The sequence below is a fragment of the Parus major genome, chromosome 21 (assembly GCF_001522545.3).
Source record: "Parus major isolate Abel chromosome 21, Parus_major1.1, whole genome shotgun sequence".
Taxonomy (NCBI): domain Eukaryota; kingdom Metazoa; phylum Chordata; class Aves; order Passeriformes; family Paridae; genus Parus; species Parus major.
This window is the reverse complement of record NC_031789.1, coordinates 1,429,347-1,452,418: the sequence shown is the minus strand read 5'-3', so window position 1 is coordinate 1,452,418 and position 23,072 is coordinate 1,429,347. Positions and strand designations below refer to the sequence as shown.

The 23,072-nt window shown below is 52.7% G+C and overlaps 1 protein-coding gene across 1 annotated transcript; it reads right to left on the bottom strand.

Annotated features, from left to right (window-relative positions):
* Positions 1–51: 51 nt before the first annotated feature.
* On the bottom strand, positions 52–14,442 carry VWA5B1 (von Willebrand factor A domain containing 5B1). Its single transcript, XM_015647992.2, has 13 exons — positions 13,803–14,442; positions 13,377–13,538; positions 12,816–13,038; positions 12,496–12,638; positions 12,137–12,268; positions 11,773–11,897; positions 8,699–8,875; positions 5,833–5,943; positions 5,187–5,389; positions 3,371–3,485; positions 1,783–1,968; positions 1,362–1,557; positions 52–369 (listed from the first exon to the last, which is right to left on the bottom strand). The coding sequence occupies exons 1-13, from the start codon at positions 14,029–14,031 to the stop codon at positions 71–73; spliced, it is 2,301 nt and encodes a 766-aa protein (XP_015503478.1). The 5' UTR covers positions 14,032–14,442; the 3' UTR covers positions 52–70.
* Between the last annotated feature and the right edge of the window lie 8,630 nt (positions 14,443–23,072).

The following is a 23,072-nucleotide window of genomic DNA, read 5'->3' as shown; positions in this document are numbered from 1 at the left end:
CTATATCTCTATTATATATTTCTATTATCTATATCTATTTTCTATATCAATATTTTAGGACTAGTGTGAGTCAGGCCCTTTCCCTCAGTCCCTTATCCACCTGATATTTTCCTGCTTCTCCTCTCTGGCTTCCCCCTGCGGGCAAAGCCTCTCTGGGAAGGACCCTGGGAATTTCACCTACCTGGAAATGCAGCTGCCAGGGCTCGGGGCTGAGCTGCTGCAGGTCCTGCAGGGGGGTTTTTCGGAGGGGGTTTTTCACCAGGGCAGTGCCAGGGTCGCTGGCTGTGGGTGCCTTCCTGCGAGGCTCACCATCGGAGATTTGGGTGGTGCTGTACGCCCGTCTCCTGGCCAGAGCCTTCACATCCCTTCCTGAACCGTGGGGAGAGAGGATCAGCTCCACTCCGGGGTGGGATCAGCCAGAAACACCCCCCTGGCTCAAGGTGGGAGGCAGGGAGCCCTCCCCAGGGTCCTGCCAAAGCTCAGGGGGACACACTCAGCCCTGAAAAGTTTTAAACAAAGCAACGAAACCACAAAAGGAAACAAGAAACACTCCAGATTCCTGGGGATGTCAAGAGAGCAGGTTGGGAAGGTTTTGTCTGAGGAGTTTTCAGCCAAAAAAAGCCTGACTGCATTTCCCCAAACCTCCCTGGAGAAGACAAAGGGTTTGCTAATGAAATTTAATTAGTGCAGACACGCTCCTGTCAGAGCAAGACTAAAATTTGCCTTGGAAAGACACGATTTCTCATTGCTTTTGACAAGTTTGAGGGGATGCACAGAACAGCTCCTCTTGGAATAAAAGGGAAGAACATCCCATGAGTAACAGAGGTTTCCCCAGCTCCAGGGTACAACCAGCTGCTTTATGCCAAGTGCTGCTGACACAAACACCCAGCCAGGCCGTGCTGGGGAGGAGTGACACCCTGGGGAGAGGGATTTGGATCCATTCCCCCCTCTCCTGACTTCCCAGGAGAAGTCAGGAGAGCTGACTTCTGTTTTGCAGGTACAGGGATGCTCTAGCAGAGCTAGACTCACTCCTCTCCTCCTCACACCGCTTGGGAAGCTTGTAAATAATTATGTGGTCAAAGCTAAAGCTGCTTTGAAAATCTCCAGGGAACTCAGCTCACCAGGGCTTCCCTTGATTTCCTGACAGGTTTGGATAAAACATCCAAACCAAACAGACTTGCTCAAGCCTCAGGAGATCTGTCATCTATCCTGCAAACTCCTCCAGCTCTTTGCAGCTGAAGACATGTATAAATCAGGCAAAAAAAAAAATAAAAACTGGGGGAGCAGTGACAGGAGCTTGATTAGAGAGAGAGAGAGAGGGGCATCACCCCCCAGCATGTACAGAGGGAGGAAAAGCTGACCCGTGTCCGTGTCCGACTCTCCCCCAGGATCTCTGCCCACGCCCAGCTGGTCGGGGGAGCGCTCGGCGGGGCAGGAGCCCTCCGAGTCTCTGGAGTGATTCCAGCTCTCCAAGCCTGCTCCCTCCTCCTGGGAGTGAAAGAAAACAGAGCTGCCCGACTCCTGGGAATGCATCATGCTGTACCGCCGCCTCTTGTCCTGGGGGGAAGCACAGAGAGGGAACAGGTCCCAGCACCGTGTCTGTCCAGCGGCTCCCAGCTCAGACAGGCTGCACCAGCATCCTAAGCCACTGCTGCCCCCCAAAATCCCACCCATCACCTCCCTTAAGGACACAGCTGGGGAGCAGGAGACACCCCCTGACTGTGCACTGAGCCAAGACTCTCATGTACACCCCCCAATCCTGGGGCAGCCCCACAGACTCACAGATCTGGGGTTGGAGATGTACGGGGAGGTGTCACAGATGACCCCGTAGCTGAGCAGGCGGTCACCAGGGAACAGGCAGCTGCTGCTGACAGGGGACACCAAGGCCTCGGTGCTCTCAGGAAAGACCCACTCCACGGACACGTCGCTCAGGACCGGGGCCATCGCCTTCTTCAGCGAGCTGATCATCTGCAGAGAGCAGGGGGAGAGGTTCAACACCAGCTGGACACGGTGGGAGCCGTGGTTCCCTTGGCAGGGAAGGGAAATGTTCCCTCAAACAAACCCACCAGCTGATTCCTACCCTCTCCTGACAGCCTGCTTCCCCTTAGCCCACTCTGAGACCCATCCCAGCACCCCTTTGGCACAGTTGTACCTGGCAGAGCTGGGTTAGTGCTCGGTCCTTTCCATCCTAAATGAATCCATGATATTTTACCATGAGCAGACAGTGATGGAGACGGGGCTGATCTCACACACCCTGCCAGCAAGGTGGGAGCTTATGGCCTGAGGGATCTTTCTCTGATGTGAGGCAGCATCTCTTGCTCCCCACCAGCACCCAGGAAACGCTGTCAGCCTCCACTGGCCTGAGCCCCAGCCCTTGTCCCAAGCCTGGCACTCACACACTGATATTTTTGGAACAGCTCGTTGCTGGCACAAGCCACTGCCAGAGATCAGCAATGCTCTGCCAGTCACACATGTGGAGAAGACCAATATCTGTGAATACCTCATGGACAGACCTGCCAGGGAGCCATCTACACAAGCTTCCCTGAATGCCAAGGGAACTGAACACCAGATTTAGAGATAGAACAGCTCAAATATTCCCTATTGTTCCCTGCTTTTTCACAGGCTCAGGAAGACACACCAGGCTGTGTTTTGTAAGGCCATTAATTGACGCCTGAGACTGCTGAAGGCACCGAGCTGCACAGCCTGCAAAGCTCTTATTAATAGCTCTTATTAAACACCTCTCTGCTCACTGTCTATGCTTTTAATTTGCATCAGAAATGTTGATGCCATTCTGTCTTAGAGAGGTTTTTGTGTGCTCCTGGCTCCTGCAGAGGGTGGAGTTGCTGAACTCCTTGAGAGATCAAGAAGATAGGAGCCAGATTTTTTGGAGATATTTGGGAACTAAAGACCCAATTCTCTCTGGGTTTAGTCAGGCAGCAGGTGACAGGCTGGGCTCTGTGCATTCACCAGGGGACAGAGCCATCCCTACACTGCATTTGAAGCGCACTCACGGGGAGAGAGGGAATGGAGAGGCTTTAAAGTCAGCTTAATAAGCAAAGCCATCACAGCACATTCCTCTCACTCCAACCCCGAGCCCTTCTCGCCTGAGCAATGCCAGGGCTGAGCCCAGCTTCAAAACTAATTGGCTGCTTTGATGGCAGTGCCTCTGCCCTCACCCCATCTGAGGCAGAGCTGCCTTTGAAGGCAGAGCTGCTGCATGGGGCTCAAACACACAAACCCCGAGGTGCTCCTTCATCCTGCCAGGGGGGCTGGGAAGGCAGGGCCAGGGTGGGGAATGAACCTGCTGGGAGCTGTGGCCTCCAGGACCAGGGCATGGTTACAGCCCCATCCCCGGGCAGTGGGGCTGTACCTTGGGCTGCAGCCTCTCTCCCTCCGCCAGGAACTCGGAGACGCCCCTGGACACGGCAGCCAGGCCCTGCACCAGCCTCCTGCAGGCCTTTGGCCCAACACCGAAGCTGTAGCACCTGCAAAGGGACAGGGGGAATCAGGATCCAAAGGAAAAGCTGCCCCACACCCCCAGCCCCATGTAGCTCACACACTCCCACAGGCAGAAACTCCCTCTGGCTTTATCCCACTGCTGTGTCCAGTGGAATAAACCAGCCCTGCTTTTAGGTGGGTTGGGAACCTCCCAGTGCCTAAAGGGGCTCCAAGAGAGCTGGAGAAGGACTTTGGACACAGTCATGGAGTGATGTGGGGAATGGCTTCCCACTGCCAGAGGGCTAGACTGGATATTGGGAAGGAATCCTTCCCTGTGAGGGTGGCCCTGGCACAGGGTGTCCAGAGCAGCTGTGGCTGCCCCTGAATCCCTGGAAGTGTCCAAGGCCAGGCTGGATGGGGTTTGGAGCAGCCTGGGCTATGGAAGGAGGGTGGAGGGAGATGGGCTTTGAGGTCCCTTCCAGTCCAAACCATTCTTGGGTTCTGTGAACTGCCAGCCCCCTCCTCTCAGCAGACCCCAAACCCCCTCCCCAAAGGCCAGCCTTCAGCAGCGACACACAGGGGTTCCCAGCAGCCTTCCCCTCCTCTGCAAAAACAAACAAGCTGCTTTGCTCTCAGTTCCACTCTTTTCCCTGCTGCCTGTGGTCAATAACAGTGAATATCCAGTAATTATCTCTGCTTGAAATGAAAACAAACGTTTTCTCGAGGAAGGAGGATCAAGCCAGGTCAGGCTGCTCCCCCAGGTCTGTGAATCAGGATTTGGTTTGGGCTGGAGGCTGGAAGTGGAGCCCAGGCAGGGAGTGGGGGATGGAGGTGCCAGGAAGCCAGGAGGATGGGAATGGGTGGGATATGGCATTTGGGCAGGGCAGTGGATTGCTGAGAAAGAAAGCACCTTCAGCAGCAAACTGCATCTGCACAAGGAGCTTTTCTCTTGCAGGGTTTTAATCCTCAGCTGGCTGTAAATCCTAGCCCAGTCTCACACCCCTCCTAAATAAGGCTCTGATCTTCTTTTAAGATGGGCCATGCCCAGGACTCTCCCTTCCAGGGTCACCCCAGACCACGCTCCAGCTCTGACTGCATTTAACCCTCCCCTCCAGCCCTGCAAGAGCCAGGGCTGGGATGGTGGGATGCCCTCTACTCTGGGAAACAACCAGACCTCTGTGCACTTACAAACCCACAGAGCAGCTTCCCTGATAACCCCAAAGTCTGAGAGATGGAAGAGGAATCAGGATTTCTTACATTTTTCTCATGTTTTGTGCCCCTTAAAGAGGCAGAGGAGAAAGCAGAACAGCCTGTGATCAGGGCTGGGGAGCCAGGCTGGGAGCTCATGCACAAATTAGCTGCTTTTTACATTGCTCCCTTTCAGCATATTCAATTCTGCACAGCCCCATCCTGGAAGCAGCTGGGGCCAGTCCCAGATGTGCTTTAAAAAAAAAAAAATAAATTGAAAAAAAGCAAGGAAGATTGTTGGCATGTCAATCTCTCCTAGCAGGAAGCATCAGCCGAGAGCTGTGAAGTTGTCAGCTCAATTATCCTGCTTTTGATTGTTTAAAAAGCATCTGAACTTCTGGGATCCGTTCCAAACCCTTTGAGGTTCTCCCATGGCTCATAGCAGCAATCTCTCCTGCCTCTGTCTCTGAAGTGGGGACGTCTGTGAGATGGAGCTGTGCTCAAGGGGAGCCACATCCCAGGCTGTGCCAGGATTCTGGCCCTGCAGGGCTGAGTGGTACCTGGTGGAGCAGGAGTGGTCCCTCAGCAGCTCCAGAACCTTCCCCGTGTTGCTGATGGCCCCGGCTGTCAGCAGGAAGAGCAGCCGGGGGTGGCCCCTGTGGATGGGCTGGCGGCTGAGCCACTTCAGTGGGGAGAAGAGGTTGGTGCTGCCCATATCAGCCTGGATCCTCCTGATGCTCTGGCAGGCCATGGCCAGGCTCTCCTGCCCAAAGGAACGGTGGAATCGTCAGCACCAGAACCCTCTGAGCACCAAGGAGAGGCTGAGGGAGTTGAGGCTGTTCATCCTGGTGAAGGGAAAGCTCTGAGGACACCTTAAAGCCCCTTCCAGTGCCTAAAGGGGCTCCAAGAGAGCTGGAGAAGGACTTTGGACAAGGGCATGGAGTGACAGGACAAGGCAGAATAGCTTCACGCTGGAAAAGGCCAGGGTTAGATTGGGTTTTATAAGGAAATTGTTCCCTGTGAGGGTGGGGAGGGCTGGCACAGGGTGCCCAGAGCAGCTGTGGCTGTCCCTGCACCCCTGGAAGTGCCCAAGGCCAGGTTGGATGGGGTTTGGAGCACCCAGGGACAGTGGAAGGTGTCCCTGCCATGGCATATCCCTCCCCACACAAACCAGTCTGTGATTCTGTGCCCTGTGGGCTCACCCACCTCACAGTAGGCCTGGCTGACAGGAAAAAGGGTCTTGAAGGTGGATCCAAACCCAATGATGTTGAAGAGGCACGCTGGCATCAGGCTCTTGAGAATGACCAACAGGGCATCCTGAAAGCAAACAGGCATCAGAACACTTGGACTCTGCCTGGCTGCCCCAACTTCACCAGTAAAAGCTCTGCCCAGAGCCATCCCATCTTATTCCCACCTTCATCTGACAACAAACCAACTGCTTCTTTTCCCTGCCTGCTTTCCAAAGTCCCTTGATGATATCTGGGACCTGAAGCAGTGAGGAAAATGGGGAGCCTTTGGGAAAAATAAAAAAAAAAAGACAACAAAGAACTGAACAATTTTTTTTCTGTTTGTTTTTAAGGGATTCAATTTGTGCTGGCAACTCAGTGCTGCAGCACAGAGCTGGTGGGTGAGAAGCAGAGTGTGAAATTGAGAAGTGCGACACGCAATGCATCTCAATGCCTAAACTTGCAGAAAATAAACAAACAGCTTAAAGTTACACAAAAGGAAAAGCCTCCCCCATCCCCAATTCTCTTGTATTCATAACTGGCTTCAATTAAAATAACTGGGAGACGACAGTTTTAAGCTATTTTCTTTACCAGAGGTGGTTATCTAATGTGCCTATTCCTGGGTTTTACATAAGGCAGAGCAACTTGAATTGTCACAGTGATATTGTGGACAAGTCCAGGGCAGAGCTTGTGATCACAGCAACTGGGCAAGAGCTGCCTAAGGAGCTCTTGAGCTTGTAGCAGCAATTATGTGGCAGGAGAGGAGGCCCATTTAAAGCAAAGTGTTTATTTAAAGCAAAATGTAAAGCAAAGTGTTCAGGAGCAGCTCAGTTCTATTTAAATGCTGATCAAGGCAGACTCCTGCCAGTCTGCCGAGGGCAGCAGAAACCCTCCAGCCAGCCCCTGGAGGAACTGCCAAGGTCAAACCAGCAAGAACATCCTCCTTGAGTTGTCCTACCAGTGACAAAGCCCCTGCCTGGGTCCAGCAGGGATGTGGTGCCAGATCAACCCAGCTCCCTGTAACACTCAGCAACAAACCAGAGCTGGAGCACTAAAAATCAGTGGAATGATGTACAAGAACAGGGCTGCCCTTTAACAGGCTCTGGAGTACTTGAATCCAAGCTGTTATCTCAAACCTACGAGGATATATTTATACCACTGCTCCCAGATGGCTCCTGGGATGCTGGCTCTTCCAGATCTCAGTGCTGACATCCCATCTTGGAACTCATTACAAGGGAAAAAATACAAATTTCCAAATATTTCTCTTAAAGCACTTCCCAAAATGGGCAACTGATGCCTGCTTGCTATTTCAGCAAGCAGAAAGATTTATTGCTTCTTATGGTAAATATTGATCTTGATCCTGTTGCACTCCATAGCTATATGGCAACTGAATAAGGAGGGATGTTTGCTTCTAGAAAAGTCAATTTCCAGTTATTAGTGCAGTTTTGCCAGCGAGCACCATCACAGCCTGGCTCTCCTCCCTGGCTGCATCAGGGTGGGAAAGGAACTGGCTGCAGGAAATTTAAATCCCTGAATTTTCCACTCCAGCTGCTTTGGACGGGTGCCCTCCTGCTCCACACAGGCTCTTCCACGCCATCCCTGAGTTCATCCTGAGGCTGCACAGCTCCAAGACCCATCATGCCATGTATCCAGGCAGCTGAGGATGATGCAGAAGGTTCCACCAAGCAAAACCCACCCAAACCCTCTCAGAACTATGAGGTCCCTGGTGTCTGTGAGTGACAAACAAGGACAGGATACTCAAAAGCAGGACAGTGGGTTTCTCCCTTGAGGTATCTCCTCCAAAATCTCCCTCAAAATACTTTTTTCCTGAAGGGGAACAGCCTTTTTCCTGTTTCTCCTGTGATGGGGTTTCCATTTCAGGAGCTCTCAGAGAAGGGCTCTGATCCTGCAGGTCCCCATCCTTGGGGGACAATCCTGCCTCCACAGAGTCTGCAGAGACTGTGCTGCCCAAAGCCAGCCATGCCAGGAGTTGGAAAGCAAAAATCCACCCTGGGACAAGATTCCCAGACTCCTAAAGATGCTGGGGGAAGGGAACACAACCCCAGAGATATCCTGTCCCCCTTGGGAACAGCCTCCCTATCCCAGGGGTTGTGCAGCAGCCATCTGCAGGCTCCCCAGCATCCCAATCCTTGCTGCTGAAGGTGTCTGTCCTTCTTTGGCAGTTCCCATGGAAACTGGAGACAGATGGGAAAAGAGATGTGTTAGGAGATGGACAAGCTCAGGAGTGGGTCTGTGGGAACCTCATGAGGTTCAACAGAACAAATGTAGGGTCCTGCACCAGGGCTGGCTCTGGGTAAGAGCCACATCTGAGAGGGGAACCTCAGACCCACAAAATAATCCTGACAATGCTATTTTTTATTCAGAGGACTCTGAATAACTCCCATAACCATCCACCAGGCTGCTGGTGTTCATTTGTGTTTGGAAAAGGGATGTCTCGTGTTTAAATCTGTGGGTTCACAGAGGTGCCCATCAGCAAAACCTCTCCTAATTCATGGTCAGCACCTCGCTCCCCGTGGAGCTCTCTGGAGGTTTCCTCCTAGGCAGCCATCACCCAAAGCCCTCCTGGAGACAGGGAGAACTGGAAAAGGGATGCACAAAACATGCCAGCAAGAGAGGGAAAGAAAACAATTTTGCATTTTATGTGCTGATAGGAAGAAGGGGAAGAGAACGGGGGAGAGTCACCTTTGTTGCAGGTACCAAAGAAGCACCACGGTAAAGATGACTAAAACACAGCCCATAATTAACCCCTCATCCCCTGATAATGAACTCCTGTGCTCTCAGCACCCCCTGCTCTCTCTCATTCATCCCTGTTGACAGGCAGGTACCTTGGCACGGTTGATGCTCACAGCACTCATGCTGCTGCTGCGGTCCAGCAGGAAGATAAACTCTCCCTGGCCTTTCCGGAGGCCTGGCTGCACAGCCCTCAAGTCAGGGCAGAAGTTGAGCATGATGACAGGGTGGTGTGGGATGTCCTTGTTCAGCCTCTTCCTGATGATTTCCGTCTGAAAGAAAGCAGGAGAGAGCTCGAGACGTTGATTTTTCTCAACGCGTTTCGATTCGAGTGGAATCAGAGCAGGGCTAAAAATGTAAGTGCATGGCATTCTGTGGGCCAGAATCTGCTTCTTCTGGCCCCAGAGGTGACAACACCAGGGTGGGGCAATGTCCAGGTGTCCTGTTCTGTCCATACTCATGGTATTCACCACCCCTGCAAGTGTCCAAGGCCAGGCTGGATGGGGCTTGGAGCAAGCTGGGATAATGAAAGGTGCCCCTGGCCAAGGGAGGAATGGGACAAGATAAGCTTTAAGGTCTTTTCCACCAAACTATTCTGGGATTATATGGAGCAACTGCACACTCAGATAAAAGCCTGGGGAAGAAATCAAAAGACCTGGCCCTACTCAGCACCTTGCAAAACTGATTCTCCAAACATTTCATTAGATCCTTCCCGAAAAGCTGGTTCATTAGCACAGCTTAGCATCCCACCGAGGCACACCAGAGGTTTTCTCTGTGGTCACTCACTAATGAAGTGTGAGATGCAGCCCTTGATCTGCTGCATTCAGCACTCCAATTCATTCCTGCCACCTCAGGTTTGCTGCTTTTTCTGCCCATTTCTTTTATCACTTTTCTTTGTAGGGATTGAAAGGCTTTGGAAAGCTGAACCGTCTGCTCCGGCCACGGTTCGATAGGAACCTGCATGATCTCTGCACTGCACACAGCTCCAAGGACTCTGTGCATTTTCTCTCCTTCTATTTCAAGTATTCATTACAAATGGGACAAAATTAAACTGATAAAAACCTCTTGTGATGGGTTTCTGACGTGTGTATCAAGCAGGAATGGATTCACAGCCTCAGCTGTTTTGGAGGGAGCTCCAGAACCCCACATCAGCCCAGCCATGGTCCTTCACCCCTGGGTCTGAGTGTGGAAAATCCATCCTCAGGGGCTTTGTTTGCCCCTTTTCTCCTCTTTCTGACTTCTTTGCTTGTTGGTTTCAGAGGGAGTAAAGCAGACCCCAGATAACTCTGTCTGTTCTCTCCACCTATGAGTCACATTCCTGTGAGCTGATGACCAACCTTGGTTTTCTAAAACTCACTAATTCCCTGTGGCTCAACACACACACAGACATGAGCTCTGCTTTCAGCTCTGCCTGAGTGCTGCTTCTCTGACCCAGTGAAAAGACAGGTCCCACTCACAGGAATGAGCCAAGCTCCCACTCATCCTCCTCCCTTTCTGTGTTATGGGGTATAAATTAATCAGCTGCTGAGAAATCAAAGGGCTTTTCCCATTTACATTTCCCTCCAGCCATATGACATTATTTTCTTTAACAACTTTTCCAGTTTATCACACTCCAGACTGTGTTCCTTGCTGCCTCTGTCCAAATACTGAATCATGGCCCTGGACCTACCCACAGAACTCTCTGGAATGCTCTTGGGTGTCCATGACATAAATCTCCTGTGTAATCAGGATGAGCCCATATTTTGGGATTTTTCACTGACTGGAGGGAGTTTTACAGGCAAATCTTCATTAAACAGCTTCAGAGGGGCTGTTACAGGTCAGCCAGAAAAGAAAACATCTCCTCACCTCCCTTCCGTTCCCCTTCACCCATTATCCAATTACAGGAAACTAATCAGATTTTGTTGAGGAAAGTTGATTCCAGTGTGCATCCATCCCCACCAACCTGCAGCTGACAGCATCCGAGCCTTTTGCATAACAGACTGAGGGAGGAGAATTAATTATCATTTACTGCTGAAATTTCTGGGCTAATTTAATTTAGGCCAAGAAGTGACCAGTGTCCTGCTTTGAGCAGCACCAATTCCATCCCATCATCTACCCCAGGTATTCCAGGCATTTTCTCTGCTCCCTGCAGTTGTTTCCCATCCTCCTGGGGCACAGGTGGCTTTCCTGCAGGGAAATGTCTCCAGAATGATCCTCCCTTAGATAATTTGACATGCTAAAGACGCGGGAATAATTAGGGAGCCATCCGAGGCGTAGCGTGGGTGTTTCATCTCGTTCCACCTGCCACACGTTGAACACAATTAGAGGAGATGCCTGTGGAGTCCCAGCCCTGCCAGAGAGAGCAGAGGGCAAAGGGAAGGGAGGGGAGGAAGGGTTGACAAGTCTCTGGTGAAAGGAGAAATCTAAACAGCATGGGGAGACACCCCTGCAGCAGGTCTGGGATGTCTGCCAAGAGGGACCCAGGATCAGAGACGTGGAGAAGGAGTTTAGGGGAAATGAGCACACAGGAGAGGCCTGGCTGTGTAAAACATTGTCAGCCCCAGCTGTGGCCACACAAGTACAACCTGTCCCTTAGGGGAAAACGCCCACCCTGGAAATCCAGAGGGCTCTGAGCTGTCTGCTCCTCTCCACTGATCCCAGACACGCCAAAGTGCTGGGCTGTCACTCATTCCTTCAGAACTGCTGGAAGACGAGGCACAAATCCCAGCACAGATATTTTTCTCTTTGCTGCTCAGCAGAACAAAGAGAAGTCTCTCCTACCTTGTCTTCAGTTCAGCTCATTATTCCCAGGAAAATCGCTTCTTTCTCTCTGACAGCTACCCAGAAACAGTAAACATTTACTAAGCAATTAAAAGAATATTTTATTCTATGTCATTGCAATAATTATAATACCCTTAATGCTATCACAATGCACCTCTCTAATTATGCTATGCTAGACTAGCACTAATTATACACACAATAACCATCTCAGATCTCCTTCCCCTCTCAGTTTATCAGCAGCACTGCTGAATTTTCCCCTCTTTTTCCACACAAGCCCCTCTCTGAGGGAGGATGTTGCAGGTCTCATTGGGACAGTGTAACATCTGATGCTGGAAACAAGGAATCATCTTCCAGCTCAGCTCCAGTCCATGGAAAGCCCCAGCTAACACCTGCAGCTTGTGGTTCTCACCTTTTTCTTGGCACTGGGGTCTTTCTTAGTGCCTTTAATGAAATCGTTCTTCCCCTTCAGGTGTCGCTCGTACTCTGCAGGGGTCATGTCACCCTCTTCCATTAAGATGTGGGGCATGTGGGGCTCTGGAAATGCAGAGAATTGTGTGAAGAACAGCTGTGGTTACACTTTGGGTGTGCCAGAAATGCAGGTACCCTTGGGTGGGAAAATCTGTGAGCTTGGGGAGCTCAGAAAACCCTGAGAGGGGCCAGGATTGGCTCCTGGGAAGTTTAACCTTGACAATATTTGCAAAACCAGCGTTAATCCAGAGATGAGGACTCCAGGAAGGGGCAGGACCAGCAGAGGGGAAGCAGAGCCCACCTACCACTTGGATGGATCAGGATCTCCACGGGTCTGTCGAAGGTGTGTTTGTTGGCCAGCGTGATCACGATGCTCCTGGCAGAGCGAGCCGAGGGGTCGGCGTCAGCTCGGATCTCGTGTGTGGGGCTCTCAACTCCTGCCCAGGGAAACCAAGGAGGGGATTGAGGATGGGGGAGAGCAGGGAGAAGAGATGACAGTGTGGCAGAGGACAGGAACCCACATTAGCATCAACCCTGTACTGGTAAATCCACCCCAGCACAGTGAAGTTGCCAACACAGATTTGCATTGAGGAGGAGTGTGGACATTGCCTTGGGGAGGTGATAAATCAGCCTTGGTGCAGCAGTTCAGCCCCAGTGCTCCTACCTGCCAGCAAACACGGCCCCCGGATCTCCAGGTGGAAGCTGAACTCGTACTCAAAGGGGTTGGTGGCCTCACTCTCCAGCAGCTGAGCCAGGCAGAACCTGCTCCCTCGCTCTGGGCTCCCCGATCCGCAGAGGTGCTTGTCCCTACCAGTGAGATAAATCCAAATAAACCCTGTGAAGGTGTTCTATAGCCCCAGGAACTGCAGGTCTGCCAGAGGTAAAGCCTGCAGCCACTCTCCAGCCTCCTACAGCTGCTGCTCAGCCAGCCCTGCATTCCCCAGGATCAGTCCCAGACAGAGCCCACCCCGTGGTTTTCCGTACGTTCGGAGCTGGTGGCTGGAAAAGCTGCTGGTGTTCTCCAGGCTGGGCTGGGGGACCCTGGGGACACACACAGCTGGCAGAAGGACCCTCACAACCCCGCTGGGCAGTGTCTGAAGCTCAGAGGAGGTGCTGATGAAGATGGAGACACTTTCCAGGGGAGGAATCGTGCCCAGGTTGGCCACAAAAACAATCCTCTCCAGGTCCTCATCCATCATAATCCTTCCTGCACAGAGATTGGAGCATACCAGGTATTGCAGCCATGGAAAATGCTCCTTTCCAGGCCTCCCACACCCCCCAGCCCTGGATCAAACACCCAAAGCCGCCCCCTCTGCACACATCAGCTTTCTCTAAAGAGCCCCAGCTTCTGCATCACTCCAGAAGCAGCAGTGCTTTCCAGGATGGATAAAACTGACACCTTTGGCATGAGCATCTCAACCCCTCAGCCTCCCAAAAGGAGCCCCCTTGGTGCCATCACCAGCCAGTCACCCCCAGTCACCTCCCCACTCCTCTTCCCCTCCTTTTCTCCCCACATTCCCCTAAAAACACCCTCAACCCCCTCACCACTTCCATCAGCAGCTCTTCCAGGAGGGAGGCTGCAGCTGTCCAAGTAGGTGTCATCTATCTTGGCTTTGTCTCTGATCTGCACTGTCACGGTGCGCCGGGACACGGCCGCCTCGAAGCCCACCACAGTCGTGCCCTCGTCCAAGGGGTACACAAAGAGACCTGCCAGCCAGGAGGGGTGTTAGCAACACCCACCTCTTCCCTGGACCCACCAGCCAGGTCCCTCTTGGCACTTCCCATAGTGGGGAAAAAAGGCAAATCCTACTTGTGGGATTTTTCACACCTAAAAAGTTGCAGACTTGGACACAACGCACTTGGTTGTGCTTCCCAGCAGCATCTAAAAGGTTGAAGGCATGCACAGAAACCCAGCACTGCCATATCCTGACTTTAAAGTTCCCATTCCAAGTGTCACTCCTTAAAACTTGCCTTCCAAAGCCTGGGGGTCTGGGTTGTGGTAGGTGAGCAGGGCTGTCATCCCAAAGGCGTAGCCGCTGACGCAGGATGTCACCTCGGACGCGATGAGGGGCAGCCGGGAGAGGGTCACCCAGTTAATCAGCCCTGGCATCTTCCCAAGGGGCTCTGGGTGATGGTGGGGAGCTGGAGAGAGAAAGGTGAGAATGAATTCTGGAGGCCTGAGTGCCCAAAATGTTTGCATGGCTCTGCTACCTGATTCTGAAGCCTTGAGGACAGAAAGGTGAGAGATGTGGGATGGGATCAGACCTGGGTTTGATGACTGCACTGATGGGGATGGGGATGGAGCAAGACCCCGGTGGAAAGCCACAATGAAAACCCAAAATCCCCATTGCACAAGGGAGGAGGTTCAGATGAAACCTCCCTGGCTGGGGACAGACAGCCCCAGAGGTCCACAGTCCCCAGCTCCCACTGCTGGAGTCTGGGCAGGACACATCAACATCTTTTCCTGTCTCCTCATTATCCTCCAAACCAACAACTTTCCAAACCAAGACTATGATCATGAGAATTTTCCTTTCTCCTGGGGAAGGAAAACAGGCAGAGCCAGACATCCTCCTGCCTTCCCATGCCCTTGCCCATCCTCATCCTCGAGGATTTAGGGGAAGTGCCACTGCTCTGCTGTCCTGCATCTCCAGATCCTTCCTGCATGGGCTGACTCATCCCTCAGCCGACACATTCAGATGCAAAGTGACTCCTTCTGTCAATTACATTCCAACTCTTTTCCCCTAAGCAGGTTTTCCTCCCTTACAGCTCCTCTCCCCCAAGCCTCAGGGTTTTAAAGGAGACTTTTCAGGTGGATTTTAGGGCCACATCCTGCTCCCCCGGGGAAGCAGGAGAAGTTGCTAGGCAGCAGTTCTCCCTGGCTGGCTCTGCAATGCTTTATGCCGTGATTTACGAGGCCCAGGAGAAGCCAGCAGCACTGAAATACATCAGCTTCTCATTCCCTACCAGTCCTGCGTTATTAAAACCCACCTTTATATGCAAATGCCACAGAAGACATCAAGGCCACGAGCTCAAGGAGTGCTCGGGTGGTCAGAAAGGAAAAAAAAGAGAGCCAGGGAGAGCAAGAAGGGCTGTCCAGGATGGGAGAGGAAACTGAGCACAAGAAACAGCAGTGAAGATGATGATGGAGGGCAGTAACCCAAAGGATGACAAAGGAAACCCTGAACCCCGCCAGAAACCTCAGCCATTCCCGATTTAATCCACCTCTCCTTCCACCACAAATGCTGCTCGCTCCAGGAGCTGCCCAGGGAGGTCGGGATGCATCCATGGGGATGCAGCCCCCACAGTCAGGAGGGGAATGTGAGTCCTGCCTGAGCCAAGGGAGGCCATCCCACTCTGGGATGCTCCAAGCTGTGCCAACGGGGCTTGGGAAGCCGGGAGCTGGCAAGAATTCACCTGAGATAACGCAGGTCCCATCACTCTGAGATGTGGCAGAGGCCATCAAGGTATTGGGAAGTGATTAAATGCCAGGTGCCAGGGAGGAGGGAGGGGGAAATGATTTTACCTTGTAGGCAAGAAATAATGATGGGAAGAAGCTCTCTACCAGCTTGGCACAACGGGAATTCATTATGGGATTGCCAGAGGGGTGAATTTGGGCTGCAGGGACTTAGTGCAGAGCCATGGGTGAGATCTAAACCCCTCACATCTCCTGCACCCATGGAAGACTGGGGACATAACTCTCATGGGAACCACTCTCCAGCAGGGATTTCTGCATCACCTGGGCCAGGACAACACTAAGGGAGCTCTGCTGAGATGCAGAGCCTTGTGCCCTGTCCTGTTTAGGAGAGCCAGGAGAGTTGAACCCCTTGTACAGCTCCCAGGTGGCTCAGAGGAGCCTGGCACTAACCCTCACTGCTGTGCCAGCCAAAAAATCAGCCCCACAAGGACAGAGAGGGCTCAGAGGGCTCTTCCCGGTAAAAACCCTTTGGCAGGGGATGCTGCCAGCAGAGCCATGGGGCTGCTCCACACAGCTCGTGTCACCAACGCCATCAAGTGACTGCAGCGTGGAAAGGGAGAGCAGCAGAGAGGCTGCAGTGATGGAGAGCAGTGGGAAGGCTGGAATTTTTTCCCTGTGCTCCCAAGGAACTCAGCACCAGCCCCTTGCCTGCTCCCCATCCTGCCTTTGCAGCTCTGGGATGTGTGCTCAGTCTCCATTCAGGCCACAGGGATGGACTCTCAGGATGCAGCATCCTGGTGGGACCCTGCATCCCAAAAAAAAATTACCAACACCTTGATGCTGCACAGGGTGCCCCTAGACCCACCCAGTCCTCAGCGTGTCCCCTCACTGCCACCAAACGTGTCCTGATTCCCACACACAGCAGGTGCAGGGCCAGCCCACCCCAGACCTGGCCAGGTGCCTCCCGACCTCACACAGCATCTGGCACGCCAGGAAAAAAGGGAAATACTTCAAATACATCTCCAAACACCTCAAAATACACCTCAAAATACACCTATAATCCCACCAACTAGGGAGCACCTCAGGCATGGGGACAGAGGTTGTCCCTTGGCCAGCCGCGCTCTGGACCTGCCACAGCAGGCTGATACTGGATTGATCTTTTTTTCCCCCTCTCCTTCCTTTGTAAGCATCCTTTCCATGACAATCCACTGCTCCTCCTGGCCACAGAGGGGAGGGAGACACGGAAACGTGATCACCCCACTCCAGGCATTACCCTCGGCCAATTCCTGTGCCCGACTGACGGGGAAGGCGCTGATGCTGCTGCCACGTCTGTGGATGGTCCCTGTGACCTCAGCACAGGCTCCAGCCCCTGCGTCTGTCCCAGCACTCCTGAGCACCTGGAGCTGGGTTTTATGGGATGGGAAAAGGTGTTTATGTGCCTGGAAAACCGGGGTGGTGCCTGGAGCACTGTTTGGAGCTTCCTGGGTGTCCAGCTGTGTCTCTAAGCGGTGATGTGTCCTTGAAAAATCTGTCTGAGCACGTGGAGTAAAGAATAATGCTCCTCTGAGGTGTATTTTCGTGTATTGAAAAGGAAAACTGAGCAAAATGGTGAGCACACAGCCTGGTTTCTAGCAGGACTCCCAGGAGTGGGTTGGGGTCCCAGCTGTAGCACACCACAGGATCTGTGTCCTCCACAGCCATAAACAGGATTGGGAGAACCAAAGCTGGGTTAAAACCTGACCCAGCTCCCCCCGGCCTGAAGGGCAGGAATCAGGGGCAGCCCAGTTATTTCTGCCCCCCAGGACAGGAAGGCAGCCGTGTAAAGCCCAGCCCGGGTGCCACACCTTGTGTAAAACGCAATTTTGAGCAACCACTGCCCCGCCCTGCTGCAAGCCCTGACCGGCCACAAACGGGTTCCCTTGCAGATCTCGGCTCCAGGTCCGAGCTGGACCTGGGCCACATCTCCACTGCTCAGAGTGGTTTTTCTGCGGCTGGGTAAAATATTCCTTCCACGTCGTCTGTCTCAATCAACACTGACATCCAGTGGCTCGCAGGGATGACGACAGCCGGAGCGCCCTGTGGAGATGTACAGGTGGACAGAGCTGGCCAAGGATTCCTGTTGCACCAAGCTTTCCCATCAGCATTCCTGGCCCATCACCACGGGGAAATAAACTTCCTCCCGCTTGGAAATCCGAGACAGGAGAAGCCTTGCGCTTCCCAGACTTTCAGGGCTCTCAAGTGGAGTCACCCTTGGGAATTCTCCCTGGTTTTCTGGGGCAGGGAGCTGCTGAGAGACCCCTGACTTCACCTACCTGACCCACATCACTGCAGGTCATGACTAAGACATGCAGGAGTCCTCCAGCTGCTTTCTCCCAAAGCACAAGGCTCAAACCTGGCCAGGAAACTGAGATCACCCCCCAAAATACCTGTAGGAAGCCACAGGAGGAGATGAGGTTTGAAAGAGCACCCATAGCACTGTCCTGCCTGGAAGAGCCATGGATCCACCATGGCAGAGCTGTGAGATACTCTCAGGAAAAGCTACAGGAGCTGTTCTCCCATCTCCAGCCTTGAACTGCAAGCAGAATACCCCACTTGGAGAAAACCAGGAAGGAGAACAGCCACTGCAGGCCCCCAGAGGGTGACACCCCACACTGCCACAGCAGTGACAAGGCTTGCTGGCCCCAAGGGCACCCTGAGGCCTCAGATATGGGAATTGGGGAAAGGTTGGAAGCAGCTGCTCCTGCCAGAGCCCAGTGGAATCAACTGGGTCCCCCCTCCCGAGGTGATGCAGTGCCAGGATGGGACATGGCTGACAGCCCTGGTAGGGACAGATTTTGGGGACTGCCAGACATAAATAACCCTGGCAGGTGTCTTGGACCATCAGCCTGGCCCCGGAGTTAGGTCTCACAGATCTGGGTTTATGTCCCAAGTCCCTTCCTGGAGCTGTTAACGACACGTTTCTGACACAGGGGTTTAGTTAACCCCCATCTCTCTGGGCTCAGAGCTGGGGGATGATCCCTGGGCAGAGCCAGAGGGGGGATGTTGGCCCAGACAGGGTCTAAACCCACCAGGCAGCCTGATTCCTGCTGGGGGTACACCCACATCCAAGGAGACACACAGGGCCCCCAGGAGCAGCACAGCCCTTCTCCATCCACCCCTGTCCTGCCCTGCCCCAGCCAGTGTGGTGGATTCCAGCCAGATCTCAGTGTTTTGACCCTTTAATGGGGGGATCAGCCCCCCTCACCCTGCCAAGGTCACTCCTCCTTCCCCAGACACTGTGTCCACAGACAGGTTATCCCACTTGGCTGCCCGGGACAGCAAGACCCTGTCACCCCCAGCATCATCCCCCCATTCATCCCTGTCCTCTGCCTGCACAGAGACAGACACAGTCACTGCTAATGTCTGTACAATTTTTGGGGAGGGATGGGATATTCTGGGACTCACCATCCAGCTGGGAAAAAGCAAGGCTGGGAAGCAGCAGCTTGCAAAGTGTGGGCTTGTGCCTGCACAAATATTATGACAGGGATCTCTTCAGTGAGCGGCTTTGTGCTGGGATGGTGCACAGCCTTGGGAAGTGACACACACACACACCCCTCACACCCACCCCTGCGGAGCTAAAAAGGTGCAGGAGCAACTGGAGAGTAGCCACTGCTTCTCTTACCTTTCCTGGGAGAGAGGAGGAGGAGAAGGAAGAAGGGGATGGAGGGGTTGGAGCAACTTCACCCACTCTTCCAGCCCCTCTGCGGCTGGGCTGGGGAGGGCAGGAGGGGCAGGAGGAATCCCGAAGGCGGCAGGCACGGCTGCGGAGCGCTGGCTCTGGAAGACAGGGAGAGAGGGAGATGAGGAGAGAGGGGAAGGGAGGGAGAGAGGGAGAGGAGCAAGCGCCGGGGCTTGGGGTGGGGGAGCGCTGCACCACCAGCCACCTCAGCAACCGGTGCCTTCACCCCTCCGGACCCTCCCCACCGAGCGGCGGGGCTGGGGGAACCCGGGGAGTCCTGGGGGTCCCGGGGGGGCGAGGAAGGCTCTTACCGAACCGGCTGCAGCAACATGTGCTCCGGCGGGGAGGCTCTGCCCGGAGCCGGCGGGGTGTCTGGCTCCCCTGGGATGGGGGGGCTTCTGGATCCCCAGGGTGGGTCTATCGCCCCCCACCGCTGACTCAGAGTGTCCGGAGCTGTCTGGGTGACCATCACCATCACCATCATCATCATCATCACCCAGTGGAGCCATTTGTTTTGCCAGGGAGGTAACCATGACAATGCCCCCGAACACCCTGGCGGTTCTCCCTCCCCTCGCTCCCCTCCTGAGCCCGGGGGCTGCAGGGGAGGGAAAGGGCGAGGGGCGGAGGAGATGTCCCCGAGCTGGGCAGGCTGCTGGAAAAAAGAAGCTGCGAACTCCCCTTACCCATCCCCACGATTTGTCTCCCCGGGATTTTCCGCAGCAGCTGCTGGGAGGGGAAGGACCCACCGCATTCACCTTTGTCATCCTCTTCCTCTTTCAAAGGAAGGAAAGCACACTAAAGCCCCCCAAAATCAGGGTGCATCACCTCTCACTGGCCTCCTCTGCAGCCCTAGGCTGGATCTCTCTTCCACCCTTGCTCTTGCCCCCATTCCCATCTCAGCTCATGCCCAAAGCCCCTCAACCCCATCCATGGGGGTCTAGAAGGACCCTCCCCACAGGAGCAATGAGGGATACCCCTGGTGGGATATCCCTGAGCAAATTACACTTAAACCCAGGAAAAACAACTTGTAGAAAGGGGAAACTGAGGCAGCTGGAGGAGCACAGACTTGGACATTTCTCAAAGCACTGAGCCTGGCTCAGAGCACACTGAGGGTAAAGCTCCTCTTTCTCCCCCTGGCCTCCAAGGACACATTCATGTCACAGGATGGGGGTGACCAGACATGACATCCCTAATGACCCATCTTGCTCCCCAAGAACAATGTGGTTTACAGGAAATAGCAAGAAAATCCACAAACAAACGCCTGTTCAAGTTTATTTTTTCCTAAGCCCAGCTCTTACAGCTGACTTCAGCCCTGAACCTCCAGAATTTATGACTTTTGCCAGACAAATAAGTCAGCCATGGAAAAACCCATGTCCCGTGTTCCCAGTGCCTGTAAATGTTTGTTTACCACAGCTCGTGGTTTCTAGGAAGAAAATAACATATGTCAGGAGAAATCCTGGGATTCAAACCAACAAATGTTGTAGCAGTGGGGTATTTGTTTAGAAGACAAAGCTGCATCTGACATGGTGGATGATGCAAGTGTGAGACCACAGGAGGACACACATGGAGTTGTTTTGGGAGGAATTAATATTTAGTGCTGATGCTGAAGCTGCATCACCAAGGGCATCAATGATGTGATCAAAAGTGCTGCCCAGAACAGCTCACAGGGGTTTGTTCCTCCTCATCTTCCCCAGGTTGGCTTTGCCCAGGACACCCCACCATCAATGAGGGAGGGAGCAGCAAAGGGGAATGGGATGGGTATAAATGAGATTAAACTGGGGGGAATGGGATGGGTATAAATGAGATTAAACCGGGGGGAATGGGATGGGTATAAATGAGAACTGGGGAGGGGACAAGCTAAAAGTAGAATTTGAGGTCACCTAAGTACCATCTCTAAGCATGTGGCTTTACCCACCTGGGGCCAGGTAACAGCAGCATCTCTAGGCAGCACAGAGGAGTATTTCCAGTCGTGGTTCATGCCTGGGTGGGTTCTGGGACTGGCCAAGCACAGGACAGGCTTTCCAGGCTCATTATCCAGCTCACTCAAGTGTGCAAGAGCCATATTCTTGTGCTGGGAGATTCAGACAGGCTCAAAACTGGGAAAAAACCCCAACAAAACAGAAAAAAAAACAGTATTAAACCAAATCTCCTGCTGGATGGACAGCAACGAGCACTTCCCATGATCTCCATGTGTGCTCTGTATGTAAATGTCATTTTCCTCAACCTGGAATGCTCTGAAGAAACAAATAATCACCCTGTGGGGAGATTGTGATAATTAAAAAGTGATGACACAGGGCAGGGACTTCCTCCTCCTCCTCCTCCTCCTCCTCCTTCTCCTTCATTTCCTCCTTTTCTTCTTCCTCTTCTTCCTCCTTGCAGCAGTTTGTGTGTGGGCAAGGAAGACTCTGACCTGTTTGGTGTGTCAGGACCAGAGGTAATTCCAATGAAATTCCACCATCCAGCCTCCACCATTGTGAGATCTCTCATTCCAGCACAGTCAAAGTCTGCTGGTGAGGGGAATTATGCATTTATTTAAAGTAATCTGGATATTTATCTCACATTTAAATGAATAAATATGAAATTACATGACAGCAGAGTCTCCAGCAGAATCAAGGACCTTGCATTGAACCTATAGGAAACCTACACCTCCAGGAGCCCATCCCTGCTCCAGAGATTGAGGAGAAAATTCCTTCTTCATGGACAGAACACAGAAACACCCACCACAGTCACACCTCACTGGCAAGGAGGAAAATCCCAAGGAATTATTGCAGCCAAGGTCAAGGAAGAAAAAGGAGGTGTTGGAAGGATCTGCCCCCAGCCAGTGTTTCCTGATCACAGTTTTCTTCTTCTCAATGCCTGTTTTCTCCTCTCTACAATGGGACTAATCCCAATTAAATATGTTTATGGGAGGTGTGTCTGCAAGAAAATATTAAATTGGAAGCATGAGCCCGTCAGTCTCTGGGATTTCCCACATTTATCTTTATTTTTACCCTAATTAACTAATGAATGTCTCAGACTTGCCTTTGAGCTCCCATTGAAAATCTCCTTGTTCAGCTCCTGTGTTCAGCATCCTCCTGTTGCCATGGCAAAAAATGCTGTGACATCACCTCCACAAATAAAGCTGCCAGACCCCAAAATCCACGTGTGGGGCTGAGGAGGGCTCCTGATAAATTAAGGGACAAAGGGCTACCACATCCTAACAGGAAACTGAATTAGATGGAAAAGCATCAGATGATAATATTTTATTATTTGATAATTATTTGATAATTATTTGATAATGATGGGGTTTTATTTTAAGGAAGAAACTGCCACAGTTGGTGTGAAGAGCAATAGCGAAGGGTCCAGCCCTGCCTGGGATGAGATTTCTCAGCACAGAAAGAAATAAGCTCAGATGGAGGTTTTAGGCTGTGGGAACAAATGAAGTGTCTCCATTAATGGGGAGGGGGAATATTGAGTCAGGGAAATAATCCTGAGTTTGGGAAATTGTGGCTGATTCTTGCAGGCTTGGACATTTTACTGGTAAAAACACAAATTCGGACCCTCCTTGAGAGCTGCTCTGTCAAACAAGGCTCAAGGAAGGGAACAGCAGCCCAGCGAGGAAATCTCACAGGCTCTTCCCACACTTCTTTCATTTCTACTTTTCCTTTTACTCCTCTTTATTCCAGGACCTTTAAAGAACAGGTTTGACACCGGGTCTAAGCCAGCTCCTGTCCTACAGCAGGAGACAGGACGGAAATGATTCCTGCAGCTCCTGTCACTTCTACACCTCCATGACTCATCCCAGTACTTTGTTTTCACCTCCATCCCTGTTCCAGAGACGGAGCTGCGGTTCCCTTGCAAATGTCACAATGTCTGCAGGATTTTCCCCAGGCCCTGGCTGCCAAAGGGACTCCGTTCCATGGGAAACAGAAGCTCCAGCCCCACACCAGATGGCACAGCAGGGTCTGACCCCCAGCCCCAAACGGGACAGGAGGCACAGCCCCAGCCCCACACCAGATGGGGACCTGGCTGTGTCACACAGGGGACTGAGCCCCACATCATGTGGGACACCGGCTGTATCTCACCCCAGATCACACCGGGGTTCTGATCTCAGCCCCACAGCGTTCAG

What these genes read in the sequence shown, in the direction of transcription:
- VWA5B1 (XM_015647992.2), bottom strand. Translation starts at nt 14,031, where the DNA reads ATGCAAACATTTTGGGCACTCAGGCCTCCAGAATTCATTCTCACCTTT. An exon ending in TCAGCCAGGCCTACTGTGAG is followed by an intron (nt 5,390 to 5,832) that starts GTGGGTGAGCCC and finishes TCCTTTGGGCAG; the next exon opens with GAGAGCCTGGCCATGGCCTG. An exon ending in GAGAGAGGCTGCAGCCCAAG is followed by an intron (nt 1,969 to 3,370) that starts GTACAGCCCCAC and finishes TGCTCTCTGCAG; the next exon opens with ATGATCAGCTCGCTGAAGAA.